The sequence below is a fragment of the Physella acuta genome, unplaced genomic scaffold (assembly GCF_028476545.2).
Source record: "Physella acuta isolate Inbredline_101_S28 unplaced genomic scaffold, ASM2847654v3 ptg000525l, whole genome shotgun sequence".
In the NCBI taxonomy this organism is placed as follows: Eukaryota; Metazoa; Mollusca; class Gastropoda; family Physidae; genus Physella; species Physella acuta.
The window spans coordinates 32,501-45,460 of NW_026732044.1; the positions used below are offsets into that span (position 1 = coordinate 32,501).

Sequence of the window (12,960 nt, forward strand, 5' to 3'; positions counted from 1 at the left end):
AACTGTATGTCTTGTTTTCTATAATCATTGTGTCATAATCAAATAGCAAAGTAGATTATACTAGTCAGTGGCGTCACTAGGTCTGAAGTTAACTGAGGGTATAACCCCTTTTTTCAACAATTTCGCAATTTTCGTCATTTCGGTGTGACCCCAATCCTCCCCCTGTAAATTTTACGATTTAAAAAAATGTTGTGCCATCCTTTAAATGGCTTCACAGGAGTGGAACACCCCCCCTCCCCCAACCACCATATGTAAGTATTGACTCAGAAGACCTCAGTACCACTATATGAACTTCTCTCTATCTCTGTGTCCTTAATACACCACTTTACCTCACGTAGTAATATGTAGTCGCTGAATTGTTTTAGCCCGCTCAGTAAAAAAAAATATCGGATATTCCCAGTGCGGTATTGTCATCTTTCCAAAGTCACATTACCATATCTGTGCAATGGGTTTTCGTCATATTAGCATATCCGTGCAATGTCCCCTCGTCTTAATTATTTTACACCCATGACGAACAAATTATTTCTATATCAGAGCTCAATCCGCATTGAAGAAAAAAAAATCTTTTTTCATTCCTTACATACCAATGTCATATCTGTAAGCAAACAGCCGGTACTTACTTTCTCACACCTCTACTGATTTACCCACAACATAGACGTACGGATGGCATGGTCGGATGGCAGAGCGCTCTATTGCTAGTCTGATGGGTTCGAGTTCGAATCTCCAGCAAACTCTTGACTACACGACGTCTTTGAGTCCATACAGCCCTTATTGGTACAAGACTCACGCTAGGGAGGGTAAAAGCGACTGGACTTACAGCAAACCGCACCATCCCTTCACATGTCGAGGTAAAAAACAAAACAAAACATAGATCTATACTTAAGCGCTCTATGAATCGTTAAGTCTAAAAGGTGAATTGTATTTTACAATACAAAACTATGCATAAAACTAACATTATCTCATCTCTTTCCCATTCGTGACCAATCTACATGGGGTAGATGAAGATGAGTTCATCTGTTTCGGCATATGAAGGGATAGTTTGGTCAGCACTAAACCCTGCCGCCCTTACTTTCCCAAGCATCAGAGCTGGGTGGACTCGGGGACGTTTTACTGACTTGAACCCGGATTCTGTCTCGAGACTTTCGGGTTAGCAGCCTAGCTCTCTACCTCTAGGCCACGCTGTCCCCTATAAAAAAAACATACGAAAGTATTTTAAAATTATATTCTCTATTTATAGTTCTGCTCATTAATGCACTCATTTTACTTGCAATCATCAACCTATCCTTCATAAAATTTAACTGCTGAAAACATTACAAAAGTGTCACATGGCAATTAAATATGTAAACAAATTTCAGCGCAAATCTCCCGTTTACATTATCTTTAAGATAAAAAATTAATGAAGAAATTGAAGTTAATGACAAATAAGCCAAGGACAATCATTTAAAACGGCTGGGTGGGGAGGGGAGGGGGTGCTATCGCAAACCGTAATGGATGCTTGGGGTTATAATAAAATGCCATAGGCGTAGAAGGAATGTTATCAGGGGAGGCTTAACCGTTATTTCCTATCAGGAGATTTACCTGGATAATCCAGTCATTAAAACCAGACCACTCAATTAAAAATAATTTAATATTCATCAGACTTAATTAATTATTAAGCTCGATTTCACCCATGTGTAGTTAATGCTTCTTTGTCCTGGAACTAATTAATCACAATTTAAAAATAACCCAATAAAATGGCCATTCGGAGACGTCCTATTATGACTTTTTTTTTTTTTTTTTTGCAGACTCCCACGTAAAACAGCGGAAAGAGAAGTTATTTACAACCTAACGGTAGTAATGTTACTATTGGTCAGTTGAATTGTGAGGAAGTTAAAACCGGGCAATATAAAAAAAAAGGCTTGTTTTGCGTTATTGGGAAGTTCCCAAATGATTGAATGAATGACAAACATAAGTGCTTGATAAGTTTTTAATGAAGAAAACTATTTTTAAAAATGTAAACACTATCTGTTGATTATCATTATTTCGACGGTCCAAAATTGTATTTTTAGGGTAGAGTAACCAAAATCGTGACCGTTAAAACGTGACCATCATTCAATTCTAAATCCCTGGTCATAATTTTTTATCATTCCCGTTTCGCAACGAGCATGTTAAACCTCTGATTTAATCAAGTTGCGGTGATCCGTTGTGTTAGGGTTAGGGTTTAGGTCAGTTAAAATTGTATAAATTAATGAATTGGTATGATTGAACACAATGGCGAAAGTGAGATAAGAAAAAAAAAATGCGTTAATTGAGTTAATGACAGCATTAATTTATTCCCTAGATTATAAGACCATCTGTTGGACGGTGTGGTCAGATGGTAGAGCATACGACTACCAACCCAAAAGTCTCGAGGGCAAACCGTGTTAGTAAAACGTCCCCGAGTCAAATGAAGCTCTGATGAATGACGTTACAAAAAGTACAGGCGGCTGGGCAATGAGCTCACCACATAATCCCTGTATATGCCGAGATGAACTCTACTTCAACTGCCACAAGGAACGTCGGGTTCGAAAAGGGTACTTTACTACTACTACTTACTACAAGACCATCTCCAAGATTTGGTAATCTCGCGTGCTAACCACATTACTACTTAGGGAAACTAATTATTAAATGCCTACTCTATTTCTCAACCAGTTCTACCTAAGTTAGATGCTACGTAAATCCTCAAAACGACTGTCTAATTGTAGCTATCCCTCACAAACTAGACCAAGATGATGCTGACCACACTACCTTATGCCGAGGTCACTAAAACAGGTGAACTCTACTTCACTCATTCTAATGACCGTCAGGTTCGAAAGATAAACTTTACTCACACTGGCTATGAAATTGTGTGTCACAACTGCATCGACATGCTCTATTTTTAGATCAACTCCTCACAGCGACTAGAACTGTTATTTATATTCTCTAAACAAAAAAACAGAAATTCTAGAAGTTTCGACGATCCAATAGCTTGTTATAAAGAAACGGGCTTGGCTGAACGGGCGCATAAGTTCGGCCGAACGGGCGCTTATGTTTAAACGATCAATGGATTATCTACTTCATTTAAGCTCGCATGCTCAGAGACTATAAAGGCATCTGCAAAAGATAGATAAGAACAACGAGAAATCAATGGAAAGAACAATACTGATGGGGGGGGGGGGTGTAAATGATAGCAATCTTCGCATAATTACATATTACAAAAAAAACTTAACTCCAAAATCTTTAACGTAATAAAAAAACATTTTTACATTAAATGTAGTTAGGATTTATTATTTTCTTCAAAGCGTTTTTTTTTTATTTTAAGCCTACAAATTCAATTTGTTAATAAAAACATTTTATCTCTTGCAGTTTAAATATAGATTTTAGGGTTTTTACATGATCTAATAATAGCCTATCATACGCCAAAAGTTGTATTTCTTTCGATGCCCGGAGGTAAATAAACAAATGTTATATCGTAGCGAATATATTCGTTGACGTTTATTTCAGGCTTTTAAAACGGAAAGAGAAAGTAAAACAGGAAAGGAAGCCATGTTTTTACAAGCGAATAAGGTTTCTCTGTCAGTGGACGATAGAGGAAGCTATGGTTGGAAAATGGAATAAGGTAGATGATAAGGTCGTTGAGAATATAGAACATTATAGAGGATAAGGGGGTTGGAAGATAGAATATGATAGAGGAAGCTATGGTTGGCAAATGAAATATGGTGGAGGATAATGTGGTTGGAAGATAGAACATGGTAGAGGATAAGGTGTTTGGAAAATAGAACTTTATCTTGTTGTGTACGTGGCACTCATTTTGCTGAGTATTTTAAATATTGACCACCCCACTTCACCCCACCCTACTCCTGACTACCGTACCCCACATATATACATCGTTTCCATATTTTACCATGACATATCTGACTGTCATTATGTACATGTCGTCCTATCCTCTCCCCCCCCCCCTCTACCCACCCACCCACCTACCCACCCACCCCACCACCTTACATCAATTCCTTCCGGCTTTTGAGTAGGCAAATAAATTCAATTTAAATATGTTCAATATATTTCTGAAGAATATTTCGCTCGTTCAACTCACAACAATGTTTTCTGCATTCATATTTTAAACTTCATATTCGCGCGTGTCTAGTTTCTCTATGTTTTAATCATATCCTGTCTTGTAGCTCTCCGTTTCGTTAGCTCCCCCCCCCCCCCCCAATGAAGTATTTTGAAGCCTGTCCGGTCGTTTCTCGTAACGCTGTCGGCTAATACAACCCGTGGCAGTTGTCAAGCAGACGGCAGCAATTACCAGATCGCCTTGACGTCAGCCAATTTACTGGTGACGTCCAGTGCCCGCGATGGTTCGACGTGATTTTTTTTTTATCATCGTCACGTGAGCGCGTGATTGATGATCACGTGATACAAGGATGGCAGGCACGGGCCAGGAGACGTCATGGGGGGGGGGGGGTGGGGGAGACGTAAACGGTTGTTCGATGGAGGTACCAATTGTGGTATTGTTGTAGGAACTAAGATGCTTTGGTTCGATGGAGGTACCATTTGTGGTATTGTTGTAGAAGCTAATGTTGCTTTGGTTCGACGGAGGTACCATTTGTGGTATTGTTGTAGGAACTAAGGTGCTTTTGTTTGATGGAGGTACCATTTGTGGTATTGTTGTAGGAACTAAGATGCTTTGGTTCGACGGAGGTACCATTTGTGGTATTGTTGTAGGAACTAAGATGCTTTGGTTCGACGGAGGTACCATTTGTGGTATTGTTGTAGGAACTAAGATGCTTTGGTTCGATGGAGGTACCATTTGTGGTATTTTTGTAGGAACTAAGATGCTTTGGTTCGACGGAGGTACCATTTGTGGTATTGTTGTAGGAACTAAGATGCTTTGGTTCGATGGAGGTACCATTTGTGGTATTGTTGTAGAAGCTAAGGGGCTTTATTTTTTGAAGATTGCGACCTATAGATAAAGTAATTCCCTGAACTCGAACTGTATTATTGCATTACTGCAAACCTTCCCTAACTTTCCCACCTACTATTACGATATCCAGGATTTCTTTTATTCGACAGGTATTCATTATAATGTGGGAGGGGGTGGGACGTTGTGGTCTAGTGACAGAGCGTTAGGTTTCTAACCCTAAGGTCTCGTGTTCGGATCTCGGTTCTGAACTGTTACTGTAGAAAGTCCCTGAGTAGACCTGAGGTCTAAAGATGAATCTTTATATGGGAGGGTGTTAGTTGCAATCGTAGTGCGGAAAGTTATACAATCGTAAATGATATAAAAAGGTGTTATCTTTATTTACCCGAATTCTATTTAGAAATCCGTATGACGAAACGAATGCCATCCTTCAACTTCCTAACGCAATTATTGAAAAAAATGACAATAATCATCAGTATATGAGAATGACATCTCGAATTTCGGTAAATGAAAAAAAAAATATCCTACAATTATTTCTTTGCCCTGAATGAACCCTATATTAAACACATCGAACCATTACTTTGAGAGGGTATAAAAAAATAACTCTACCCTTCTCCCACCAACCAATTACCGGTGTGTTCCTGTTCAAGAGGATCAGTACACAAATCTGTTCTAGAACTTTCCTCGACGCAAGACATCGTTGAGCAAGAAGATGGTCATTACCCGGAATAGGATCAGAGCCAGGATTAAAACGACCCAGGGGACCACAAATACGGGACCCCCGGGCACGGGTATAACACTTCAAACGATTTTATCAATTAATGAACCATTCTGGAGACCAAAAATACCCGGCGGGGGTTTTTCCCCACCCCCCCCCCCCCCTCCATCCCTTTAAATGGTGTCTGCTGTGTGAGCCAGTTGTGGGCTTCTCATGAAACCAGGGAAGGAAAAAAAACTGGTCGTTTTCGGTCAAACTGGTCAGTCGATCGATAAGGAACTAATGGCTATTGGTTAACTTAACCAGACACATACGATAAGGAACTAATGGCTATTGGTTAACTTAACCAGACACATACGATAAGGAACTAATGGCTATTGGTTAACTTAACCAGACACATACGATAAGGAAATAATGGCTATTAGTTAACTTAACCAGACACACAAACATGCTATACTGGACTAATGGTTATTGGTTAATTTAACCAGAACACAAACAAATGCCATACGTAACTAATGGCTACTACTTAATTTAACCAGAACACAAACATGCCATACGTAACAACTTTCTAGTTTCTTTTAATTAATCATTAATGTAAGTCCCGTTACCATAAACACCTTTCCTATTTTAACTCAGTTCTTGTTTTAGTTTCCATTGAATAAAAAAAATTGTTCACAAAGTCGGTGTTTAGAAGTCAAGTCAAGCTCCATCCACCCCCTCCCCCCAAAATTCGAACTTTAAATAGTCCAAATAAATTCCCCGAAATTCGGTGTTTTTAAATAGCCCCCGGCGCTCTCTGCCTACCACGTGACAATTCACCAATGGAAGTTCCCGATTGTGGGCTGACCAAAACCGGAGCAGACGGAATGGACCAATAGGTCAACAAAGCCACGTGCTAGGGAAGGCAAATGCCTGCTTTAGACGGGGGGGGGGGGGGGTTGCTCAAAGAGCGTCAGATCAAAATACAACAGTTGTCTATTAATCGACATACAACATTCGGCCATTCATGAAAACATTTGTGCATCTATTAACTTTTGTATGTGTCCTTTAATCAACGTACAATATATTGTGTATTTATGAAAACAACATTTGTCTATCAATATACAGCATTTGTCCATGCAACATGTGTCAATTCATCAACAACCAACCTTTGTCCATCTATCAACATACAACTTTTGTTGATTCATCATCATACAAGTTTTGTCCATTCAGCAACATACAAAATATTTCTATTTACCAACATACAATATTTGTCCATTCAACAAAATAAAGGCATTAGTCCATTCATTAACATATAAGATTTGTCCATTCATACATACATCATGTGTCCAATCATTAACATACACCATCTGTCCATTCACCAAAATCATATGTGAATCCATCAACATACAGTATGTGCCCATCTACCCACATCAGTGGCGTAGCCAGGATCGTCTCAAGGGGGGGGTTCCAATTTTTACCCGGGGACAAACTTTCGATTTGCACCCCCCCCCCCCTCAAACTTTCGATTTGCACCCCCCTCAAACTTTCGATTTACACCCCCCCTCAAACTTTCGATTTGCACCCCCCCCCCCTCAAACTTTCGATTTGCACCCCCCCTCATACTTTTTATATATACCGAGGGGTCTATGGGGGGGGGGGGGTTATGACCCCCCCTAACCCCCCCCCCCCTGCCTACGCCACTGACCCACATACAACATGAGTCCATGTATCAACATTAATTTTTTTTATCAGTTTTAGTACAAACTATCGCAGTAGCAAGACCTAATACCTATTAGAAAATGTATGAAACACTTCGTTTACAATAATGTACCTTGAGTACATCAAAACTGATCGTGTTCAAAAATGTACATGTTAAACCTTTTTTGTTTTTTGTAAAGCATATTTTCTAATCAAAGACTTGTATTAAAACCTTGTTTGCTCTGTTTATTCCACGAAGCTCTGGAAATAACTCCCAGAAAAACAACATGACATTTCAATGACATGTCATCCCGCCGAGTAATGATTGGCCCTACAGGTTTTAATTAAAAGCCTCAGACATGTCTTTAATTACCGATCACGTTCCTGTGTCATTATATCGTTAATAAGCTAAATTAGCCTGTAGTGTTGGAGAGCTATGCTGATTAGCTGGATCAGGCTATCTATCATAATCTCGTGTAGATTCGCTTGGACGAGAAAAAAAGTATAAATTGTGGATATTACTTAAATAATAAGGGGATTATTTTGTTTCGTGGTGTTGATAAATGTATTCTCTTTGCCACGGAACTTATTTACTTTTTAAAAAACGGAGGCGTTAAGTCTGGAGCAGAGTTTCTTCCAGGCATCTCTTCGGGGGATGGGGGGGGGGGGGGTGGAGGGGGGAGAGAAGTCTACCGCCCCCCCCCCCCCCCCCCGAACGAAATGGAATTTATATAGAAAATATATACTTTAAATAGTGCCCGCCTCCCGGAAATTTTAGTCCGCCCCCCCCCCCCTCCGTAAAATTCAAGTGCCCCCCCCCCCTCGGAGAAAAAAGTCTGAAAGAAACACTGGTCTGGAATGATCTAGGTGTCTACAAGCTGTTGACGTACATACGATTTTTACTGTAAAGAAGCGACTTTAGAATATTTTATAGTTGCGCCTCACCCGAAAAACAAAATTAATTTTTAAAAAAAGACGCTTTAAAAGTAGAAAAAAAATTTAAATAACTTTGGAATTTCCGCTGAAAAATCTAATCAAATCTTAGCACCTTACCAACAGTGTTTCTTCCAGATTTCTCCGGGGGGGGGGGGAGGCACTTGACATTTTCGGAGGAGGGGGCCGACAACATTTTCCGGGTAGAAGTATGTTTTCTATATAAATTCCATTTCTTTCGGGGGGCGGTAGCCTTTTTCGGGGAGGGCTCACCCCCCCCCCCCCAGAAGAGATACCTGGAAGGAAATCTGCTTACCAAAATTAAATCGTGGCGGCTACCTTGACAAAAATAATAACATTTAAAAAAAAAATTAAAATCATGGCGCCTATTCGATATCTCCTTAGTGGTAAAAAAATAAGAACTGCCCAAACTATGATACAACAACAACATCTGACCATGTAGCCGATACCGTGCAAATTTTATTTTAAAACGATGTACCCAAGAAGCCAAGCGCTATGTAGTTGATACAATTGTATACGCATTCAAATTAAAACTAATTTAACTTCAATCGGACACAGCCGTAGATAGGCTAATCTCAAATTCAGCATGCTATAAATTTTACCTTCGAGTTCGTATTATCCAATGTAATTCTAACAAATCTTTAATCTTCTCAACAAATTTGAACAGATGTGTCACACCTTGTGACGACTAAAGCAAGACGTAATATAAAGACAAAAACAAGTTTTGTAATATAATTCTCCCTTTCTTTGATATAATACTCAAGAAAAATCAAATCAGTCAGATATTGTACAGGGATTATTACTTTAATTCCAGGTGATATTTGCAATCAATGCAATGTGTGTCAGCTTCAAATGGTTGTACGTAGTTGGTAAGTGGGGGATCAATGGTTGTATCAATAGAAGAATATTGCAACATTTGTTGGAGTGGGGACTTCAAAGACGTCATGACGTGGGAGATGTTAGAAGGACGGAGGATAGTTGAATAGAGAGGACAGGAGGAGAGGATGGAGGAGAGGACAGAGGGGGAGAGGACAGAGGAGAAGAGGACAGAGGGGGAGAGGACAGAGGAGGAGAGGACAGAGGAGGAGAGGACAAAGGAGGAGAGGACAAAGGAGGAGAGGACAGAGGGGGAGAGGACAGAGGGGGAGAGGACAGAGGGGGAGAGGACAGAGGAGGAGAGAACAGAGGGGGAGAGGACAGAGGGGGAGAGGACAGAGGGGGAGAGGACAGAGGAGGAGAGGACAGAGGGGGAGAGGACAGAGGGGGAGAGGACAGAGGGGGAGAGGACAGAGGAGGAGAGGACAAAGGAGGAGAGGACAGAGGGGGAGAGGACAGAGGAGGAGAGGACAGAGGGGGAGAGGACAGAGGGGGAGAGGACAGAGGGGGAGAGGACAGAGGAGGAGAGGACAAAGGAGGAGAGGACAAAGGAGGAGAGGACAGAGGGGGAGAGGACAGAGGGGGAGAGGACAGGAGGAGAGGACAAAGGAGGAGAGGACAAAGGAGGAGAGGACAGAGGGGGAGAGGACAGAGGGGGAGAGGACAGAGGGGGAGAGGACAGAGGGGGAGAGGACAGAGGGGGAGAGGACAGAGGGGGAGAGGACAGAGGAGGAGAGGACAAAGGAGGAGAGGACAAAGGAGGAGAGGACAGAGGGGGAGAGGACAAAGGAGGAGAGGACAGAGGGGGAGAGGACAGAGGGGGAGAGGACAGAGGAGGAGAGGACAAAGGAGGAGAGGACAAAGGAGGAGAGGACAGAGGGGGAGAGGACAGAGGGGGAGAGGACAGGAGGAGAGGACAAAGGAGGAGAGGACAAAGGAGGAGAGGACAGAGGGGGAGAGGACAGAGGAGGAGAGGACAAAGGAGGAGAGGACAGAGGGGGAGAGGACAGAGGAGGAGAGGACAAAGGAGGAGAGGAGAAAGGACGAGAGGACAGAGGAGGAGAGGACAGAGGAGGAGAGGACAAAGGAGGAGAGGACAGAGGGGGAGAGGACAGAGGAGGAGAGGACAAAGGAGGAGAGGAGAAAGGACGAGAGGACAGAGGAGGAGAGGACAGAGGAGGAGAGGACAGAGGAGGAGAGGACAGAGGAGGAGAGGACAGAGGAGGAGAGGACAGAGGAGGAGAGGACAAAGGAGGAGAGGACAGAGGGGGAGAGGACAGAGGAGGAGAGGACAGAGGAGGAGAGGACAGAGGAGGAGAGGACAGAGGAGGAGAGGACAGGAGGAGAGGATGGAGGAGAGGACAGAGGAGGAGAGGACAGAGGAGGAGAGGATGGAGGAGAGGACAGAGGGGGAGAGGACAAAGGAGGAGAGGACAGAGGAGGAGAGGACAGAGGAGGAGAGGACAAAGGAGGAGAGTATAGAGGGGGAGAGGACAGAGGGGAGAGGACAGAGGAGGAGAGGATGGAGGAGAGGACAGAGGAGGAGAGGACAGAGGAGGAGAGGACAGGAGGAGAGGATGGAGGAGAGGACAGAGGAGGAGAGGACAGAGGGGAGAGGACAGAGGAGGAGAGGACAGAGGAGGAGAGGACAGAGGAGGAGAGGACAGAGGAGGAGAGGACAGAGGAGGAGAGGATGGAGGAGAGGACAGAGGAGGAGAGGACAGAGGAGGAGAGGACAGGAGGAGAGGATGGAGGAGAGGACAGAGGAGGAGAGGACAGAGGAGGAGAGGACAAAGGAGGAGAGGACAGAGGAGGAGAGGACAAAGGAGGAGAGGACAGAGGAGGAGAGGACAGAGGAGGAGAGGATGGAGGAGAGGACAGAGGAGGAGAGGACAAAGGAGGAGAGGACAGAGGAGGAGAGGATGGAGGAGAGGACAGAGGAGGAGAGGACAGAGGAGGAGAGGACAGGAGGAGAGGATGGAGGAGAGGACAGAGGAGGAGAGGACAAAGGAGGAGAGGACAGAGGAGGAGAGGACAGAGGAGGAGAGGATGGAGGAGAGGACAGAGGAGGAGAGGACAGAGGAGGAGAGGACAGGAGGAGAGGATGGAGGAGAGGACAGAGGAGGAGAGGACAGAGGAGGAGAGGACAGAGGAGGAGAGGATGGAGGAGAGGACAAAGGAGGAGAGGACAGAGGAGGAGAGGACAGAGGAGGAGAGGACAGAGGAGGAGAGGACAAAGGAGGAGAGGACAGAGGGGGAGAGGACAGAGGAGGAGAGGACAGAGGGGGAGAGGACAGAGGAGGAGAGGACAGAGGAGGAGAGGACAAAGGAGGAGAGGACAAAGGAGGAGAGGACAGATGAGGAAAGGTCAGAGCAGAGGACAGGAGGAGAGGACTGGGGGAGAGGACAGAGAAGAGGATAGAGGAGAGGACAGGAAGAGAGTAGCTTGGTGGTAAAATGAAGTAATCTCCTAAAGATCGAGGTGTACGAATGTTGGATTTTGATCTTAGGTAGTATGTTTCACCAATCTGGGCTTTTTTTTAACGAAAACTAAACATAGAGAGAAACCAACAGAGAAAAATTGCCAACACGAAATATATTGCATTTCTATTCAATCTATGGATATTCTCAAATACTGTACAGATATGTTATCGTATAAATCAATTAATAGTTTCATTGCAACACATTTATGTACATATATATATATATATATATATATATATATATATATATATATATATATATATATATAAGAGAGAGAGGCGTGGTGTGTGTCTGTGTTACAATATATACGCTATTCGATAACGCTTAAGAATTACGCCACTCACCACTTGTGCACACAGCGCATCAGAAAATGTAACTTAGTCTTATTCCAAGGATTCCATGATCGCTCCTCGTTTTTCCCTCCACTCGCCCTATCAGATCAGCAGGCCCCTATTGAACGTCTCGACTCAAGAGGTTGGGAAACATCTTAAAGATTGCTTCAGGGGGCTTGGCTGTCTTTCTCGCGTTGACTGGAACATTTTTTCCCCACATTGAAAAAAAAAAAAAAACTACAATTTTTTTTCGAGAGTTTATACATGCATGCCGGCTTCCGGTTGAACCCTAACAAGAAGCCGGAGAGAAATATTGGTTAGACAACCGATGTTGGGTTTTGACCTTGGTGTAAGTGACCTTGGTTTGGATGAAAGTTTTTGTTGTATTGATTTCTTTGAAGCATCCGCGCCAGGAGCGGTCAAGTTGATCACTGATGACGTCGGTGGACTGCTGGTGACATTTGGTTTGACATTTGAACGGCGCATGCGCGGAACATGTAGCACGATTGTCGAGAATGTGATTAACCCTTTATAAGAATTATTTGTCGTTTGCTATGTAAGTGTGTAATAAAAATGTGTTTTAACTTTTAACAATCTTTGTGTACGTTGAAATTCAATGTAAATGCAGTTCTTCATTTTTTTTTTGGGATGTGAAGTTATCTTTTCTTTTTTATAGCCTTTTAATGTAAGCCCTGTTACGGGGGGATACCTAAAAATCTATCTACCCTTCCCTAGGCTTATCTAACTAACTACTGTCCGGTCAGTGCAAGCCCGGCTAAACCCAGGCTGGTTAATAACCTAACCTTAGTCTAAATTAAAAACAAAAAACTTTAACAATAATATAAAATTTATTTCACAAAATAATAAATATGGAACCAAAAGTTATTATAAAAAACCAGAATCTAGATCTAGACAAAATAAAACACTCAAGACATACAAAACAAACAGAACTCAACGAAACAAAACATTACGTTTGACCATTTGATGGTGTTGCGCCGACT

At 42.7% G+C, this 12,960-nt stretch overlaps 1 protein-coding gene across 1 annotated transcript; it reads left to right on the top strand.

Moving 5' to 3' along the window:
• Window positions 1–9,271: 9,271 nt before the first annotated feature.
• On the top strand, window positions 9,272–11,565 carry LOC131945125 (trichohyalin-like). Its single transcript, XM_059306126.1, has 4 exons — window positions 9,272–10,112; window positions 10,154–10,836; window positions 10,868–11,191; window positions 11,233–11,565. The coding sequence occupies exons 1-4, from the start codon at window positions 9,272–9,274 to the stop codon at window positions 11,563–11,565; spliced, it is 2,181 nt and encodes a 726-aa protein (XP_059162109.1).
• Window positions 11,566–12,960: the final 1,395 nt, after the last annotated feature.